The sequence below is a fragment of the Osmerus mordax genome, chromosome 1 (assembly GCF_038355195.1).
Source record: "Osmerus mordax isolate fOsmMor3 chromosome 1, fOsmMor3.pri, whole genome shotgun sequence".
Lineage (NCBI taxonomy): Eukaryota > Metazoa > Chordata > Actinopteri > Osmeriformes > Osmeridae > Osmerus > Osmerus mordax.
The window spans coordinates 1,115,394-1,136,061 of record NC_090050.1 but is presented as its reverse complement, the minus strand read 5'-3'; the positions used below and the strand labels follow the sequence as shown (position 1 = coordinate 1,136,061).

The 20,668-nt window shown below is 40.8% G+C and overlaps 1 protein-coding gene across 1 annotated transcript; it reads right to left on the bottom strand.

The window, feature by feature from the left end:
- Positions 1-14,778: 14,778 nt before the first annotated feature.
- LOC136946519 (uncharacterized) lies at positions 14,779-17,662 on the bottom strand. The gene is made up of 9 exons (XM_067240894.1): positions 17,526-17,662; positions 16,707-16,726; positions 16,413-16,503; positions 16,211-16,319; positions 16,045-16,134; positions 15,551-15,943; positions 15,268-15,363; positions 15,043-15,126; positions 14,779-14,795 (listed from the first exon to the last, which is right to left on the bottom strand). Exons 3-9 carry the CDS (start codon positions 16,500-16,502, stop codon positions 14,779-14,781), a joined length of 879 nt encoding a protein of 292 aa, XP_067096995.1. The 5' UTR covers position 16,503; positions 16,707-16,726; positions 17,526-17,662.
- Between the last annotated feature and the right edge of the window lie 3,006 nt (positions 17,663-20,668).

The following is a 20,668-nucleotide window of genomic DNA, read 5'->3' as shown; positions in this document are numbered from 1 at the left end:
TGAGGCGTTTCTTTGTGAACGTCTCTCCCAGGTGATGGTCATCAGTTCAGGGAAGGTGTTTGCTACCACGGGCTACGGCAGGGATGGGGTTTGTAGGGGGGATGTAGCGCTTGGTAGAACTGCAAGTATTATATAGTAGTACTGCAAATATATTAATTTAAAACAAATGTACCTATACGTTGACTTAGGACTTGTGTGTGTGTGTGTGTGTGGTCTGCTGTTGTGAAGGCATGACCTGTGCTGCTGGAGTCTCAGTGTAAATGAGAAATGAAAACTAGATATATGTGTATCTTGTTGGGGCGTTGTTCGCTCCCGGGGTGTCTGTCAGAACACAACTCTTGAAACGGCTTTCTTTTGCTGATTTATTGCTAGAAAATTAAAGTTTTCTTACATGAGTGTGGTGCTGAAACAACACAGAACGTAAACAATTACCATCACACTCCCGACACAGCATATGACAAATAATGTCATATTGGTATGACATTATATTAATAAAATCAGACCACTGTTGAAAACAAAACTAAACATTACACACAATGGTCCGACCGCTGCATAGACTATTTATAAACTGTACAGAATTAAATATGGTTAAACAATCAGAGGACTAAGAACAACAAAACAAACACTTTTATCACTATCTCACTCTTTGTCTAAATTAAAGATTACTCACTGCGAGCATATCAATAAAACTTAGAGCGGTATTAACAGAAGACCAACTGTCATTTCTAATAATTCTAACAGATAAAAGTGCCAAGCGTAGTCGGTCTCCTATAGCCTTTCTTACACTCAGTGAAGAAATAAGCCGGGTCCCATACGGCAGTAGTCTGAAACAAGAATCACATTAACAGACAGCAGAAATATGAGTAATTAAGAGAGATAGAGGAATAAATGTTTCAGTAAGAGAGAGAAAGAGAAGAGAGATCTCTGGAATACCTGAGAAATGTGTTCCTCTATGGCCTCTGCAGTGGAATCAGCAGTGTAGTGGAAGACCCTTGTTCTGCTGCAGGCGTAAGATGTCGACTTGCCTGCCCAAGTGCTGTTGCACTCGAATCACTTTGACTTCCCCTTTGCTACCACTAACGTCCTCTTAAAATCCTGCTTAACCCTCGTGCTGCCTTCGGGTCACATGACCCAAAGGTTCATAACGAACCATCGTTGTGTTTACCCAATTTTACCCAATACAAAAACAAATAAAAATAATTTTCTTTTAACCATTCCAATGTGGGCGGTCTGAGACAGCCTGACAGTGAAAAGAAAATGCTTCACTTTGTTTTTGTATGAGGTAAATTTGTGGGTCACAATGACTGATGGGTCAGAATGACCCGAAGATAACACAAGGGTTAATTCAGCAATGTGTAACATGTCACATTGTTGCCACACAACAATGTCAGTGCAATGCTGAAGCAGACATTCCTCCCCATCAGAAACCTGCAGAGTGGACAAATAAAACAAGAGGACTATCATCTCCACTGTCTGCATCTCCAACCTCTTTGGGAACTACAACAATGTGCTTCAGTTTACCCAGAGTCTAGAGATGTACAGGTGAGTGTCCACTAATGATGGAAGCACTGTGTCCCCGCAAGTGTCCTGCAGCATAATGCACCCTCAATATAGGACATCCTTGCTGTTTGTCTCCCAGATTGATGGGTGTTGGCAGGGTGGTGGTGAACAACACTAGCTCTGGACCAGAGCTAGACAAGCTGCTGAAGAGGGTATTAAAGAGGCAAAGCTCAATAGAACGTCCCTTTGCAACATCTACGCCCAGCAGCAGATCCGCCATTTCTTTGAATTTAGAAAACGTAGAAAATCTTTTATAGCAATCTAAATAAATGTAAGTTAACTAGAGAGGATACAATTTCTGGGGAAATTGTAGGGTGTGCTTGCTTGCGTCGGTTGCACAGGGGTCTGTATATTTTATATAAAAATGCATCGGGCCTACTTATTATTTATAAAGACTACATAGATTTAAAAGCATCTTTTTTTTGCTGCTCATTTACAACTCAAAATACGAGTGAAGTGTAGAATGAAATATGATGTCTTCTCATTTCCCCTGCAAGAGGCAGCTGACAGGCTGAATCAAAACGAATTTGGCAGACCGGTGTAAAAATTTACCTAATCTCTATGACTTAAACGTCCTTTTAAGTTGTCCCTTCTCGTGATATTTTCAGGCATTTAGCCTACTCATATTGCATTCATTCATTAATAAAGAACCCCCTTTGAAGATTATTCTACGACTCCGGCAGAAGATAGAATCGCGATTCAAACAGTACCATCTGCTAACTGAAAATATGCCCCCAAAAACGTAAATAAGCTTGACATTTATTTAGTGGAAAATCGCTCATTCATAAAAAGCTCACTGGTAGCGATCATTGTCAGTAACAACGCAAAATGCGATATAGCCCTGTGTGGAGAAGCTGCCCCGGTAAATTGTACTACTACAGTACAGTACTAGACTACTGCTGTGTTCGTCTTGGTAGCGATTGCGTTGGTTGAATTCGATTTAACGTTCCATTGTACGGTTTAGGCTGAAATTAATTATTTTCATGAACAGATTGACAAAGTTTAGGCTGTGGCAATGAAGTTCAGGTTAGTAGTCAGATTGTTTCAGCTATTGAAAGACTTTTGAGTAAGGGGAGTGCCGAACATGTTCTGTCACCGTTTGACTTGAACAGCTGAGGAGTTTTTGTTAGCTACTCACACTAGTGTCTCGGGTAGGCTACAGCGTTGCAGTGAGCTACACTGGTTTGAAACCACAGGTAATGGTAATTTCACCAACAAATCGTTTACTAATGTCAGAATAAATCATATACCGAAAATGTATATGTGAGGAATGTTTATTTTAACGATTGAAAACAGATACATCATAGACCACTGTAGTATGTGTTGCCCGGGCAACACAGGCTAATGTCATGATGCTAATACTTCAGTGAAATAGTAGACTACTGTTTCCGAAAGTAGATGTACTTCCTTAATAATATCATCTTATATTGTACATTACACATCACAATTGTGTGTCATATCACAAAGTAAAATGAGTAAATAGTTATCACCCTGGCCTCTTTTCTTGTGGCGTTTCTGCAGCTGCCTTGCAGTAAAGCTATAGTTAGCCTAGCTATCCCCCAAGTTAACAGATGCGAAACGAATGTTCTGCCAAAGGTAGTCACGCGTGTTTTCGTGACATTAGTGCAGACCGGTGTAAAAATTGACCTAATCTCTATGATTTAAACGTCATTTTAAGTTTTTCCCTTCTCATGATATTTTCAGGCATTAAGCCTACTCATATTGCATTCATTCATGAATAAACAACCCCTTTGAAGATTATTCTACGACGTTACCCGGCAGTAGAAGATGGAATCGCGATTCAAACGGTACCATCTGCTAACTGAAAATATGCCCCCCAAAACGTAAATAAGCTTGACATTTATTTAGTGGAAAATTGCTCATCCATAAAAAGCTCACTGGTAGCGATCATTGTCAGTAACAACGCAAAATGCGATATAGCCCTGTGTGGAGAAGCTGCCCCGGTAAATTGTACTACTACTACTACGGTACAGTACTAGACTACTGATGTGTTCGTCTTGGTAGCGATTGCGTTGGTTGAATTGGATTTAACGTTCCGTTGTACGGTTTAGGCTGAAATTAATTATTTTCATGAACAGATTGACAACGTTTAGGCTGTGGCAATGAAGTTCAGGTTAGTCGTTAGATAGACTTTTGATTTAAGTAAGGGGAGTGCCGAACATTTTCTATCGCCGTTTGACTTCCTAAACAGCTGTGTACTGTAGCTAGATGTTTTTGTAGTGTGTCTCGCGTAAGCTACAGCGTTGCAGTGAGCTACACTGGTTTGAAACCACAGGTAATGGTAATTTCACCAACAAATTGTTTTCTAATGTCAGAATAAATCCTACAACGAAAATGTATATGTGAGGAATGTTTATTTTAAGGATTGAAAACAGATAACGCTACATCATAGACCACTGTAGTATGTGTTGCCCGGGAAACACAGGCTAATGTCATGATGCTAATACTTCAGTGAAATAGTAGACTACTGTTTCCGAAAGTAGATGTACTTCCTTAATAATATCATCTTATATTGTACATTACACATCACAATTGTGTGTCATATCACAAAGTAAAATGAGTAAATAGTTATCACCCTGGCCTCTTTTCTTGTGGCGTTTCTGCAGCTGCCTTGCAGTAAAGCTATAGTTAGCCTAGCTATCCCCCAAGTTAACAGATGCTAAACGAATGTTCTGGCAAAGGTAGTCACGCGTGTTTTCGTGACGTTAGTGACGCAGTGACGTTAGTAACGTCAGTGACTGTGGCTAGCAAATTAGCCACCGTTAGCTTCACTTTTCGCCACAAAAACTTAACTGAAGCTTAAACCATGCAATGGAACGTAAATTCCAATAGAAGCAACTCAATCGCTACCAAGACGAAACTTTTGACACCTACGTTGTCTATGTAGGCCAAATATTGACTGAGTTTTAGGGGGGCAAAAAGAAATAATAAAAAAAATAATAATAATATATATGTGAGAGAACAAAGGTTGTGCTCTCGCTGAAGGCTTGAGCACACTCAATTATGAATAACTGGCTCCAAAGAGACATTACAATATTTGGATTACATTTACATTACATTTATTTTAAAATGTGACTGTTCTAATTTCTAAGATGCCTTTGAAACTTTCGACTTTCCACCAACAGGTCCTTCTATACTGGAAGCTAATATTCAAGCACAATCTTTGGCCACATAATTTGTCATTTGGAACAATAGATGTATATTATCCAATAGAACCATATTTAGCACATTACCAAAACTGCATTTTTCCATCTACATAACATCGATAAAATAAGATTTTTCCTCTCAAAGATTGATGCTGAAAAATTATTACATGCTTTTGTTACATCCCGATTGGACTACTGCCATGAGTGTAGCGGGCTATTCTCAGAGCCGCACGCCCATACACAAAACACACATACACATGCACCCGATCATGCTTGGTTCACTCCAGTCCACTAGGGACAGCAAGGTGTCAGTGGAGGCATCCTGCAAGGCAGGGAAGGATAAAAGAAGGAATTGGGGAGCTTTTGTTTGAACTCCATGCCTTGACACCTGTGTTTGTTCCTTCACTTTTCAAGGTAATATAACCTTTTCTTGTGGGTTTTAAACTGCTGCAAATGAGTGTGGATGATATAAAAACAAGCATACTAGTAATGGGGTGTTTCGTTGGTAAAAGATGTCTGTGTGTGTGTTTGATGTTTGTATATTATGATTTAACATGGTTTTGGGCAACGGACTGTGGTCGCCTGTGTTGACTAATTATGCATTTGGCAGTGAATATGAAATGGTTGTTGTAGCCTGTCTTTTATTGTAGTCTGTTTTTATTGATTGTTAATAAAAGTGAACTCCATGCCTTGACACCTGTGTTTGTTCCTTCACTTTTCAAGCGTAAGGAACCTGTTTGTGCTGGCCCAAGTTCCCCTAGGCTTGAGGCCGGTAACATATTACTGCAATGGCACCTCTTCTCTGGAACAAACTCCCCGTTTCAATTAAGGAGGCTGACACCATTTCAACATTCAAAGCTAGGTTAAAAACCTTTCTGTTATGAAGTGTGTTTGAATTTACAAATAAAGTAAACCTGATGCTGTATATGGTTCCTGTTACTGTTTCTGTTACTAGTTGGAGACAACGGGGGACGGGGCTTCTTATTCGTATTTTAGAGTTTCTCTTCCCTGGAACAGATTTCATGTTCCAACCGAGGGGGGCTGGCGTTGTCTTAGTGTCTAGGGCTGCATCAAATACCCTTTTTGGCTGCTTCTATGGGAGGCAGGTCGTGCTGATGGTTGTGATAGGGGAGGCTGTTGATTGGACCAGGGAGGGGACCGGAATGGACCAATCAGATGGAAAGATTGAGGGAGAGGAAGGGAGTGAACAAACAAAGCACAGACATCATACAGACCAGAACTAGAGACATGATGTCTGGTGACGTAACGGTGTGTGTGTGTGTGTGCAGATAGCTCAGATGGCTCAGATGTCTCAGCGGGCTCTGGTCCAGGAGCTGCTGTGTCCAGAGGGGGGCCATGGCCAGGCTGCAGCTGCTGAGGGCAGAGTACAGCAGTGCCCAGCTCAGCCTGCGGGAGGCGCTCAACCACAGCTTCCAGGTGCCTCAAACAACCTACAGACCAGGAGCATCTACTGACACATCATCATGTGCTCTTTGTTGTTTATATGAATAATAATCATTTAAAGTAAACCTAGACTCACCAGAGATTGTAGGGAGATGTCCATTCAGTACCTGCAAGCACACCACGCATGTGTTAACCAAATCAATCAGATGTTGATGTGTAATCTCTCTCCTGATGGTTCCCCTCTCTGCAGGACCCAGACGTGTGGCTCTGTACGGTCACCTGCACTACCAGACTGGGGAGCACAGGAAGGCTCAGGAGGGCTATGAGAGGACCCTGGACTTAGTGGTGGACGCCTCAGACACACATCCCATCTACCTGCACCTGGGCTCAATCTACCTGGAGGAGGCCAGGGTGAGATGGGCGGGGTCACACACACACATGAACCAGTCAGGGCTGCATTTCCCGATAACGATGGATCGTAGCTGTTACGAGTGTTCTCTACGATCAAAATAACGATCCATGCGTTTCCCGAACATGCTCGTAAGGAGAACCATCGTACGTGTCTCTTAAGTTGCACTTAACAAGACGCTGTCCATTGTACTGAAATGTGATTCTTCTGACGCAACTTTAAGACTTTAAAATTAAAACGTTAACCAAAATAATTGACGAATTACGGTACACAAAAAAATATTTTCTGTCGCTACAGAAAACTTTACATTTATTATTGGCTACTTATTTTAGTACTTTTCAATGTACATTGTATGATGCTACATGAAGGCAAAGACAATAAGGTGAACGTGCAAACTATGCTGCATCTGAGTTTTACACCGGTGTCAGGACCCTGCAATCAGCGACACAGGATGCTAAATACCAAGAGGAGGTCTTGGAAATTAAGTGGGCTTGTCTCAAAATTGAGGTGAGGAAGCTCTTGTTTGAAGAGATGAAGTTCACAAGGCCCTCCATTTCTGTGCCTATTCTTCTGCCCAATCAACAAGGTAGTGTCAAATTTAGGTTACCTTATAGCCTAAGCATACAATGTTTATTTAAATTAAGTAAAGCTTGAATTGTGTATTGTATCATATATTCAGTGTTGCCTGTCCAATCCTTACATGTTTACATCCTTACAGTTTACCTTTTAGATCCATGTGAGGAGCAGGAGCAGGTAGAACAAACTCCCATAAAACAACTATTTCTCAAATTACTTGTGCCTTGGTTTTTAACTCTTCTTGGTACTCCACTTTCCATAAGAAAATAAATATATATATATATATATATATATATATATATATATATATATATATATATATATATATATATAGAGAGAGAGAGAGAGTCCTATATTTACTACTTGATTGAACTACAAGGTTAAAAACCATGCATATAAATGGTATCACACATGGCATGTCCCAGCTAGCAGCCTAAATAATTCAATGTACAAATACAAGCATCTCAATCCAATATATTTACTGTCTTATTTTCTAGTGTTGACTATATCTACAATCTTGCATAGGCCAACAGCTTTCTCAATCTCATGATTCTCACATATTGGCCACAAATGACATTGTGACAAATGACAAACACATGAATACCCCATGTTTTCAACATGGAATCATTGTTTCTGACATGAATAATCAACTCTACTTTAATTGATGGTTAATCAATTATACTCATTATGAGTGTAAGATATGTCAGATGACATCATGATATCATGATGCTCCTGAACCTCATAGAAGCAGACCTGCAGAGGTTAACAAGGAGGTCCTTTGCACTGACCCCTGCAACCCTACTGGCAGTGTTAAAGTTCTAGGCCACTGGAAGTTTTCTTCCAGATCTGTGCAGGCTGTCACAACTGCATTACTTTGCCACATCCCAGACCACATCCAATTCCCCACAACCAGAGGGGACAAGTCTGCGGTGCAGGACTTAGGCTATCTTCAATGGCTTTTATGATTTTTGTATGAGTTTTCACTCCCTCCCAGCCCCTTCACCCTGTGTGACTTCCCAGTCAACCCTGTGGAGTCTTTTAGTTCAGGTTAGTAGTCAGATAGTTTCCCTACTGAAAGACTTTTGAGTAAGGGGAGTGCCGAACATGTTCTGTCGCCGTTTGACTTAAACAGCTGAGGAGTTTTTGTTAGCTACTCACACTAGTGTCTCGGGTAGGCTACAGCGTTGCAGTGAGCTACACTGGTTTGAAACCACAGGTAATGGTAATTTCACCAACAAATCGTTTACTAATGTCAGAATAAATCATACAACGAAAATGTATATGTGAGGAAAGTTTATTTTAACGATTGAAAACAGATACATCATAGACCACTGTAGTATGTGTTGCCCGGGCAACACAGGCTAATGTCATGATGCTAATACTTCAGTGAAATAGTAGACTACTGTTTCCGAAAGTAGATGTACTTCCTTAATAATATCAGCTTATATTGTACATTACACATCACAATTGTGTGTCATATCACAAAGTAAAATGAGTAAATAGTTATCACCCTGGCCTCTTTTCTTGTGGCGTTTCTGCAGCTGCCTTGCAGTAAAGCTATAGTTAGCCTAGCTATCCCCCAAGTTAACAGATGCGAAACGAATGTTCTACCAAAGGTAGTCACGAGTGTTTTCGTGACGTTAGTGACGCAGTGACGTTAGTAACGTCAGTGACTGTGGCTAGCAAATTAGCCACCGTTAGCTTCACTTTTCGCCACAAAAACTTAACTTCAGCCTAAACCATGCAATGGAACGTAAGACGAAACTTTTGACACCTACGTTGTCTATGTAGGCCAAATATTGACTGAGTTTTAGGGGGGCAAAAAGAATAATAATAATAATATATATGTGAGAGAACAAAGGTTGTGCCCTCGCCGAAGGCAAAGCACACCCAATTAAGTGAATAGACGGTAAACGCTAAACAGCTGTGTTGGTCAAAGAATGGTTTGAGGAAATGTATGTGAAAAATTATGAGGAAGCAATTGGAAAGTTACATAAAGGATTGGTTTAGAGAGGATCATGGAAGGTTATGAAATAAAACAAGAACTTTTTGTGGATGTGAAGAGATGATCATACTGGCATACTGTTTGGGATAAACAGTTAGGCTGTGATAATGTTGTATTATGAAGAGGGTTATTATAACATTCAGTTCTGAAATAATTTGGGAAGACTCATCAAGTCTGATAAATTGTGGTTATGATGGTTTGAGCTAATTGGCTCGTTTTGAACTGCAGCAAAACGAGTTATGAAGTTCTACCTATCTGACCTTTATAGAAAATATAGTTGGGAAAAATGTTTGGTTAATAGCTACATTAAGAACATGATTTGGTTTATATTTCATTTAAGAAGCATACGGATTCTGGTTTGGCATAATGAAAATTGCTTTGATCATATCTTTGATAAAAAGAGCTGTGATTTGGTAAAATAGAGAATCTAAAACAATATTGGTATTAAACTTAACTGTTTTAAAAGACAGAAAAGGTTTTTTGGAGTGAAAGAAATTAGACTAACAGTTGATTTTCTAAAGAAGGGAACAAAGAAACATATTGTAATTTCTAGGCATGACTAATAGGAGTTGAATATCAAATGATGATGTATGGTCTTATTAGATGCTGTTACATGTGTTTGCTCAACAATAAGAAAACTGAAGGGTCAATACTGCCTGGTAATTATAGATACAGTATGTTTACTATGTGAATTGAAGTCTTTCCCAGTCCTATACCAGATGCATAACACCATTTGAATTGATTTATTGGAGATCATAACTTAAACCTTTCACATAGCATGATGAAGAGGCGAATCAAATGGTTAACCAATTTTATAAAAAATGCTCACGAGAAAAGAGATGTCTTCTGCTAAATTCTGTTCCAGGTGAAGCAGTAAACCAAAGAGTGGAGGAGTCAAACGAGGAGATTGGGTATTGATTAAAGTTATCAATGAAAGGAGGGATCTTATGAAAGCTTTAAAATATCCTGTCTTATTTCTGTTTTCTGTTTCGAATTTATTTTATTTTATTACAATTCTAAAAGCTTGGCTAAAGTTGTATGTATGTGGTGAAGGGGGCCTGTGAGCATGTCCAGGTCTGCCGTGGATACATGGATGTCGAATGTCCACTCTGGAGTGACGGTGGGTTTTCCCCTATAACATCATTAGGGTTTTCCCACTGTGTCCAGTGTGTCCACACCACTTGGCCATAACGCTGCAGTCTCATCATTATTGTTGATTTGTATGTCAACATTGTGTAATCGGTAATGGGATATTTTTAAAATTTGGGTTTATTGTCACACCCTATAAGGGTGTGAAAGGAGGGATTTATTTGAACTTAAAAAATATCCACTTTAAATCCTCAAATGGGTTCTTGATTTCAATATCTGTGTTTAATCATTGGTGTTCGACTGTTCGCATCTCATTTGACTCAGTTACTGCTTGATCATGGTAGATAAGGTGATGCTGGGACTGTAACTCTTTTCTACTTCAGGACGAGTCAGACCGGCGGGTCTGACTACCTAACCCCTGTTCTAAGGCCCCATTCCCCTGGAGACCCTGTCCCCCCCCCCTTCTCACCGGATGATCTACCCCTTCCCCTTGGAGACCCTGCCCCATCTGCCCCTATGCCCCATCAGACCTAGGAGTGGTCTGCCCCCCCCCCCTTCCCCTTGAAGACCCTGCCCCACCTGCCCCAATACATCATCCGATGTTCGGGGAAGCCTGTTGTACATTTATGGACAGGACCATTCAAGGTCATCAAGAGAACCTTGCACGCCCTAAGGGTGCTGGGGAAAGGAAGTACGTGGTACCACTGGAGCATGTGTTGTGCTGCTCCAGAATCCAGTCGTACGTTGCAGGAGTTGGTGGAGAAGGGCCAGTGAACCTTTTGCTATTGCTACGAATGTGAGAGTCCGGAAAAGAGGGTTACGACTAGGCCAAGAGTGATACTGCTTGACCACACTAGAATTGTACTGGACTAAGATGGTTTCCGCTATTTTACTTAACAGTGTGCTATATCAATATCAACATGATTGTTGCTGTATCCCGTGTATCAGGTCCCTGTGAAACCGAATCATTGTCTCGGCTGTGGAGAACCCAAAGACGGGGTTCCAAATGCCGTTGCTGGGGCTGGCTGACCAGGACGAGGAGACGGTGGTTGGTCCGGGCTATGTTGATTGATCTCTGGTGTTTTCAGAGATCAAAAGAGGGATTAAAGAATATATTGTGCTTATTAAAGTTATGCATTGTGCTTATTAAAGTTATGAACTTAGAAGTGTGCTCAGGCTTAAACATTGGGTCTCACACTGAGTGTGGGAAGCAGGCTGTTCTTTGTGTCTCTATCTTTTTATTTTCAGAAACAACCTTGAATCTGGGTGGAGATGGCACCCGAGCAGGTGGGACGCGGAGGCAAGAACAACTCCCTGATACACAAGAGAACAAGCTCAACCCTCTTTTCATCTTTCTGTTTTAATTGCACTGTATATTATATGCTGGGGAGGGAAAGATAGCCAGTTGGACTTCGTGAACCAGCCCAAACTCTGTTGCGGGTAGGGAAACGTAGACAACCCCAGAGCTCTGTACTTGTTGATTTCCAACTGCTGCATTAAAGCTGATATTATCGGACCTCTGCGACTCCAGACCACTCTTTCTAGAACACAGATTTGTGTCATTGAATACTATCATTACATATTGGAATAGACACATAGATAATGAATCCTTCACTTTCCATTTCCTGGGCGCCACCATCTCCTAACATCAGGCTCGGCTCTGCCACCAGCCTCTTCATCCACCGGGCTTGGCGTGCTACCAGCCCTATAATTATAATAAACATCATATCAACTTCAATGTTCAATTGTTGTTGTTGTGTTATTGCACTCGTAAAAGCGTTTTCGTTAATGCATTTCTAGTTACTATTGCACATTACAACAGCCATATTTCAATTTTATAGTATTTCGAATAAGACTGACATTTGTTTGTTAAATCTACCTTCATTGCATGCGCCAAACCCACCAAATCAAATTATTTTGTGTAACCTAAATTTACTTGAGAATAAACCGTATTCAGATATTTTTTTGGCACTTAAACTTGTATGGTTCACTAACACATATCCCAGTTCCATCGTAACTGGTAGAAAGAGAACCAAAATAATATTATTTTCAATCGGAAGTAACTTTCAGCATTAGTCTGATGTAGTTTTCATGGTCGGCCTACGTGTGTCTCCACTGAGTCTCTGTGATACGATGCACTTAGCGATCTACGACTGGTCTGGAGCTCTCGTTAATCTACGTGCCTCTTTAGCTACGATGGTTTCGGGAAACGGCCCATACAACTAAGATCCATCGTACGATGGACTGTACGATCAATTTACGCTTACGACGCTTTCGGGAAACGCAGCCCAGATGGTTTAGTAACTTAACTAGGAGGTAGTTCGGGGACAATCATTGTTTTGCTGTAAGTATAACCCATCTGTTTGTATCTGTCTATTTGTGTATGAGAAGGCTCAATTTTTTGTATGAGAAGTAAAGAATATATTGTGCTTATTAAAGTTATGCATTGTGCTTATTAAAGTTATGAACTTAGAAGTGTGCTCAGGCTTAAACATTGGGTCTCACACTGGGTGTGGGAAGCAGGCTGTTCTTTGTGTCTCTATCTCTTCATTTTCAGAAACAACCTTGAAACCGGGTGGAGACGGCACCCGAGCAGGTGGGACGCGTAGGCAAGAACAACTCCCTGATGCACGAGAGAACAAGCTCAACCCTTTTTTGATACTTGTGTTTCAATTGCACTGTATAAATATATGCTGGGGAGGGACAGATAGCCAGTTGGACTTCGTGAACCAGCCAAAACTCTATTGCGGGTAGGGAAACTTAGACAACCCCAGAGCTCTGTACTTGTTGATTTCCAACTGCTGCATTAAAGCTGATATTATCGGACCTCTGCGACTCCAGACCACTCTTTCTAGAACACAGATTTGTGTCATTGAATACCATCATTGGGTGTGCTCAAGCCTTCGGCGAGAGCACAACCTTTGTTCTCTCACATATATATTATTATTATTATTTTTATTTCTTTTTGCCCCCCTAAAACTCAGTCAATATTTGGCCTACATAGACAACGTAGGTGTCAAAAGTTTTGTCTTGGTAGCGATTGAGTTGCTTCTATTGGAATTTACGTTCCGTTGCATGGTTTAAGCTTCAGTTAAGTTTTTGTGGCGAAAAGTGAAGCTAACGGTGGCTAATTTGCTAGCCACAGTCACTGACGTTATTTTTTTCATGAAAATGGACCTAATCTCTATGACTTAAACGTCCTTTTAAGTTGTCCCTTCTCGTGATATTTTCAGGCATTTAGCCTACTCATATTGCATTCATTCATTAATAAAGAACCCCCTTTGAAGATTATTCTACGACTTTACCGGCAGAAGATAGAATCGCGATTCAAACAGTACCATCTGCTAACTGAAAATATGCCCCCAAAAACGTAAATAAGCTTGACATTTATTTAGTGGAAAATTGCTCATTCATAAAAAGCTCACTGGTAGCGATCATTGTTAGTAACAACGCAAAATGCGATATAGCCCTGTGTGGAGAAGCTGCCCCGGTAAATTGTACTTCTACGGTACAGTACTAGACTACTGCTGTGTTCGTCTTGGTAGCGATTGCGTTGGTTGAATTGGATTTAACGTTCCGTTGTACGGTTTAGGCTGAAATTAATTATTTTCATGAACAAATTGACAACGTTTAGGCTGTGGCAATGAAGTTCAGGTTAGTAGTTAGATAGACTTTTGATTTAAGTAAGGGGAGTGCCGAACATTTTCTGTCGCCGTTTGACTTCCTAAACAGCTGTGTACTGTAGCTAGATGTTTTTGTAGTGTGTCTCGCGTAGGCTACAGCGTTGCAGTGAGCTACACTGGTTTGAAACCACAGGTAATGGTAATTTCACCAACAAATCGTTTTCTAATGTCAGAATAAATCCTACAACGAAAATGTATATGTGAGGAATGTTTATTTTAACGATTGAAAACAGATAACACTACATCATAGACCACTGTAGTATGTGTTGCCCGGGAAACACAGGCTAATGTCATGATGCTAATACTTCAGTGAAATAGTAGACTACTGTTTCCGAAAGTAGATGTACTTCCTTAATAATATCAGTTTATATTGTACATTACACATCACAATTGTGTGTCATATCACAAAGTAAAATGAGTAAATAGTTATCACCCTGGCCTCTTTTCTTGTGGCGTTTCTGCAGCTGCCTTGCAGTAAAGCTATAGTTAGCCTAGCTATCCCCCAAGTTAACAGATGCTAAACGAATGTTCTGGCAAAGGTAGTCACGCGTGTTTTCGTGACGTTAGTGACGCAGTGACGTTGTAACGTCAGTGACTGTGGCTAGCAAATTAGCCACCGTTAGCTTCACTTTTCGCCACAAAAACTTAACTGAAGCTTAAACCATGCAACGGAACGTAAATTCCAATAGAAGCAACTCAATCGCTACCAAGACGAAACTTTTGACACCTACGTTGTCTATGTAGGCCAAATATTGACTGAGTTTTAGGGGGGCAAAAATAAATAAAAATAATAATAATAATATATATGTGAGAGAACAAAGGTTGTGCTCTCGCCGAAGGCTTGAGCACACCCAAATATGTATTGTACAAAGTGTTCATTAACTACTACTGAGTCTTACTGCCTGAAATAAGGGGAATAGAAACATGCAAATATATTGTAATGCCTTTTTTGGGTAGCAGATGTTATTAGATATCAGTGGTAGTGGTGTGAAGAGGGAGGTGTGGGGGTGCGTGTGCAAGAGAGCAAGTGTGAGCATGGTTGTGTACAAGCCGTTTGTGGTTGGCTGGTCTTGTGTGGTGAGGTGGCAGTGGGAGCTGAATTTCGATTGGTTCTCGGGCAAGAAAGGGGGTGGAGTTTTTCACACACACAACGCACAACGTCTTCCAGCGCAGGTGTCCAATGAGAGGCACAACATTCACAATGTGCTTCAGGGAGGACAAGATCATAGCGACCTAAAGTGGTAATAATGTCACTGGACATAATTTAACAGCAATATATTTGTGTTTGTTGATATTCACTGCTACCTGCAAGAGTATGCATGTTCACGTGAGATTAATAAAATGATTGTTCGTGAATGAATGTGTAAAACTCACCATTCATGGTCACTAAAACAATGGACCTCCCCACACTAACAGTCATGGGGAGCTGGCAGGTTTGGCAGGCTGATACCTCTAAAGGTAGAAGTTGAGCTACAAAGATATTTAAAAGACACAGCATGGGGATTGTGTATAATCTTGGGAATTGTGTATTAGTAATCTTGCGTCTAATGTCCTAATAGTCATTGCATAAGTGCCTCAAGCCATATCTAACATTTTACAGTATTGATGTTAGATTACATTAGACATTTAGAGGAGGTTTCATGACCAAACACCATACCTTGGTGGGTAAGGGAATATTGCCCGTCAGCATCCTGGCTGACAAATGAGGTGGGAGGCACAGGGTGGAGGTAGCCTGAGATCAGGGATCTCCGGTTGTGCAGAACATGTCTGGTGTGTTGCTCTTTGTCACAGGCCATGCACAGATACTGGTGAGGTAAGCACTCACTACACCTCATCACAGCCACTCCTTGCCTACACCACTGGCAGGTGGTGGGCAATACTGCCTCATCTGACAGCATGCTGTTGATGAGATGCGGGCGGGACACTTTCCACCTCTCTGCAGAACAGGCATTTCGAATTCCCCAATCTTGTGCCTCTGTGTGTTTCTCACACTCAGGGGCTGCTGGCTGACCATCAAGTAACATTTCTTTGACCGCTTGAAGAAGGGAATCTGTAGATGAAAGAAATTGGTAGTACAGAACATTAACTGAAGAGGTATTTTTGAGTTTGACATTACTTGTTCAAACTAAAATAAAAACATTTGTTACTCACAAAGAACTGATTCCTGATGATCCCTGTCCTCAACAAGGTCCTGTGTGTTACTGACAGTGTCCTTGCGTTTCTTCGTTCCAGCCCTGGGTGCTGAGAGAACAATTATTCAGAAGAAATGCATCCTATAATGCTGCATTACTCCAGAACCTTTAAATATTCAACTTACCAGTTGAAGATCGACATTTGGTAGTTTGTGGGACTAATGCTCCCCGCACATCTCTCTTTCTCCAACTAATCCTGAACCTGTTTTTTGTGGTTCTCTTTTTGTTCTTAGCCTACAAAAAGATATATGTTATTAACTGGAATAATGACCAAGTTCAGGTACTAGTGTATTGTTCACACAGTTTTAGTTTCATCATCATTATTACCGGTTCAGGATTAAGGTCCTTGGCATAAGCTTGACCTTGTTTCAGAAGCTCCCTAAGATGAGCATCCTCAGCATCTTCCTTTGAAGCCATACTATGGAAAAGTAAATTACAGGCCAACATATTTCAATCTTAACTGATATCTTAGATAGTTGTAATATTTGTGTCAAAAAATTATTTACAAAATTGTAGGTCACTACACATATCAGGGGACTTCTATTGTACATGTATTACATATTGGTAGCATAAAGGACGGTCATATTATGGTACCTACTATTGTTTCAATGTTAAACTTACTTGACAGCAGAACTTTGGTTCTTAAAAGAACCGTTGGGGCGGGCCAGAAATGGCGGGCACACAGAAGGACAAAAGGACAAGGCAGACAGACAATAAATATACAGTACAGGAAGACAGACAGACAGATGGACAACAGGCAATGAGACGAGAGGCAGACAAGTAGACAAATAGAATATGGAGGTCAATGTTAAAGAGAGATGACAGATGAATCTGAGGAGACAGGTTTGTGTTGGGGGGGGGGGGGGGGCAAAGACAGGGGAGGATATTGGGAAGGAGCAAAACGTACAATTAAAGAAGGGGAAGGTGCACACACACAGGGGGACAGGGGAGACATAAATAGATATTATTAGTATTTTCATTTAAATTAGAATCAGAATGGGATTTATTCGCCATGAAAGTTTGCACAGACAAAGAATTTGCTTTGGCAGGAGGGTGCATACAATAACCATATAGGAACCTAAAAATTAAATATGTGGACTATCTATACTAAGGGTACATAAACTAGCAGTACTAAGTGGAATTAGAATTAAATAAAATATACAATAAGATAAAATATAAGTAAATAACTGAATGCCTTCATGAATGCTCTGACCACGCTAGCGTACCGTTAATTAGCCATTTTACTAACGTTGCATGGCTAACATGCATTTATTACCATGCACTTTCACAAAATTAAGTTAGAACTCCACGTTGGAGCATCCCCATGGTTACCTTGAGTTTACTTGCTTAACTATTACATAATGATTACACATTTTCGGCCTGAAAGGGTGCATTTACAATAAATAAAAAAAATCTGAACATCTTTAGGTAGGTACTTACCGCCAACTTCTAAAGCAATGGACGTCACTTGTCAGCGCCGTAACCAAGGATGTCACATTTTGATTGACAGGCGATTGATGAAGGTCAAGGCGTAATTCCATACTGAAAATACTGAAGATCCGTCCCGTTAAAATGCCACAAACGGGTGCTGGCAAAGCACTTCAGAATTGAGCTTTAAAGCAGAGAGCAATATGTAAATATTGTACAGTAATATATATTTTATATTTGTATAATTGTTATTGTGGATATGAATGCAGTATTTGAATATTAATTTACGATAAGCTACACAAATTTTACGTGACATTTCGGGTGAAGCGCCACCTCGGTTTTTCGTAACATTGTATACGAAATCGAGGGACACAGAAAGACGTACACTATGTTACGAATAGACTGTGAAGTCAGGTTGAAATGCAATACGTCAGTTACAAACATCAGTTCCAAAAAAGAGAAGAGAATATTTTTTATCATTTAACAATTTATACATGAAGCAAGTTTAACTTAAACTAGTGGCATATTCCAAGTTGGAGGCCTTCTCCTTTCAGCAGGACATTACAATGAATGTCACAGAATCTGTATCTACCTGTCTCGTCTTCTCTACCTCCCTCAATCTTGTCCTCTTCTTTCTCATTCCCTAACCCTCCCTCCTATTTGTCTCTCTTCCTTTCTCTCTCTCCCCTGTCAATCCCATTCTGTCTCTTGGTGTATTTCTCTTTCCCTCTCTCTCCCTGTATCTCTCTTTCTCTTTCCTCTCTTTCTCTGTGTACTCTTTCTCTGTTTTCCTCTCTCTCTCCCCCTTCCTTGTCTCTCTCTTCCTCTGTCTTTCTCTCTCTCTGCAGAACCTAGTCCTCCATCTCCTCCCTATCTTGTTCTGTAGTACAGTTGTCTTCTATTCAGGCCCTACTTTGTTCAGGCAGCATCACACACTCTAGCCAGCCGACGTTAGCAGCTAACCCTACTTGTCCTCCTCCCCTCTCCTCCTCCATCATCTCCTCCTCCTCCCCCTTTCTCCCCTCTTGTTGGGGCATGCATGCACCCTTATCGAAGTAAGTTCCAGTAATGAGACTCCAAACAGGATCAACTGGTCCAAACAGAAGTGTGTGTGGGTGTATGTATGTGGGTGTATGTATGTGGGTGTGACACATTCAAATATGTACTGTACAGGAACAATAACAACAGCAGTAAGAGGAGTCTTCAAGGTTGGGATCAGATCAGTACAAGGTAGCACACCAGGTGATCAGACTGTCAGCATTACTGTCAGACACACACAGAACCAGATGGAGCACAGAGAGGAAGCTGATGGTGAAATCAGAGTTTTATAAAGGTCAGTAGAAGGTGTTTATTCATATGTTGGAGAGTGAAGATTTACTGTCAGTCCAGGTCAGGTTATGATTAAGTAAATTAGCATCTCTATTCCTGGTCGGATGTCTTATCCTTTCAAATACTGGACATGTGTTTGTTTATCAGCATAGATCCTAGGCTACAATATAACATTATTTTATGTTTGTTAAACATGTCTATTGTGTCTGTAAATGTTATCATAGGCTATTGTGTGTTGGCAACAATGTCAGTCAGTGGTTAAGGACCTCCCACCTGTGCTGATCAACAGGAAGAGGATGTACTGTGTTATCAGTTATCAGTGTCCAGGGAGGAGACAGACTAGGATATTTGACAACAACACTGTATGTGTCATTAAGGGTTTAAAGAATATTATATTTTTATATCATATTTAGAGTGCTTTGGTCCTCAATAGACTGGGGAGCTAGTGCTAACAGCTTTTGATTGTGGGTCAAAGAGATGGATAGTGTATGACAACCCATGATGACATAAACCTTCATTCAATACACCATCTAGTGTAAACCTGTTCCATGTGTTCCTCTGTGCATTGGTGAATGTTGCATTTGCACTGTGCAAGAGTATCCTGAGCATGAGAAAGACCCTGATCAGAGACAAGGCAGAGAGAGGAGGGTTCTGGCAGGGCAGGTGATCAGAGACAGGGCAGAGAGAGGAAGGTTCTGGCAGGGCAGGTGATCAGAGACAGGGCAGAGAGAGGAGGGTTCTGGCAGGGCAGGTGATCAGAGACAGGGCAGAGAGAGGAGGGTTCTGGCAGGGCAGGTGATCAGAGACAGGGCAGAGAGAGGAGGGTTCTGGCAGGGCAGGTGAAGTAGGCTGCAGGTGAGGGAGGACAAACATCCAGAGTTACAGTACAGAACACAGTACAGTGATGATCATGTGACAGGGTGACAAGTCATGTTTCTGGAATGATTATGGGTGATTGTACATCAGACTGGCAGAGGTTTTTAAATAATGTGTTCAGATTCACGTCGTATTTACCCATCATTCTTATAAGTCATGAGACTCACAACTCCACCCAACTCCCATGATTTCTTCTGGGAGCGTTAAGTAAAACTACATTTCCTCATGCATGACATGGTTTCTACAGAGCCCTGTAGCAGCACAGGACTGGAATGTAGAAATGGGTCAAACCAGATAGATGAGAATCAAACTAAACTCTACAGTGGGGATAGAGAGGGGGAAGGGTGCTGAGTGACAGGAAAATGACATTTTCATGAAGAATAATTGATAAATACAAAATGTCATTATGATTAATGTGGCAATGAAAATATATATTTCTATATTTCATTTTGAGCACCTCCAGACAGTAGATTGAACTAGCTAGCACTGTCAGCATAGGGTTAAGTTTAGCTCAAAAACAGGTTTTGTTGCAGAGGTCCTAACAGGTAAGGTTTAGTTTATAGCACTGGCAGCATAGGGTTAAGTTTAGCTTAGTGTGTTTTTGTTGCTCCATTCTACTTTTCTTTGTACACTGCTGAATGATTCATTGGTGTGAAGTGTCATGAGTGGAATGATTATATTTATAAGGGACAGGTCATGTCTTTATCATGGGATCCATAACTGCTGGTGCTGCCTGGGCTAAACTACAGGTGTTTCCTCATTCATTACATAGTTTACACAGAACACGGAGGTTGGCAACACAGAAGATGTAATTTAGTTATCACTGTTACTAAGTTTACTGTCAGAGAGCAGAGAGGGTAGGAATAATAATGTTCTCTTATACCACAGAAGTGTCAGTTAAAACGGCATTTTACTCATACATGAAATGGTTTCAATAGTACCTGAACAGG

Excerpts from the sequence above, each read along its gene's own strand:
- LOC136946519 (XM_067240894.1), bottom strand. The coding sequence starts at position 16,502 with ATGGCTTCAAAGGAAGATGCTGAGGATGCTCATCTTAGGGAGCTTCTG. Across the intron at positions 15,944-16,044 it reads TCATCAGGAATCAGTTCTTT|ATTCCCTTCTTCAAGCGGTC; the intron begins GTGAGTAACAAA and ends TTTCATCTACAG. Across the intron at positions 15,364-15,550 it reads ATATTCCCTTACCCACCAAG|CTCAACTTCTACCTTTAGAG; the intron begins GTATGGTGTTTG and ends ATATCTTTGTAG.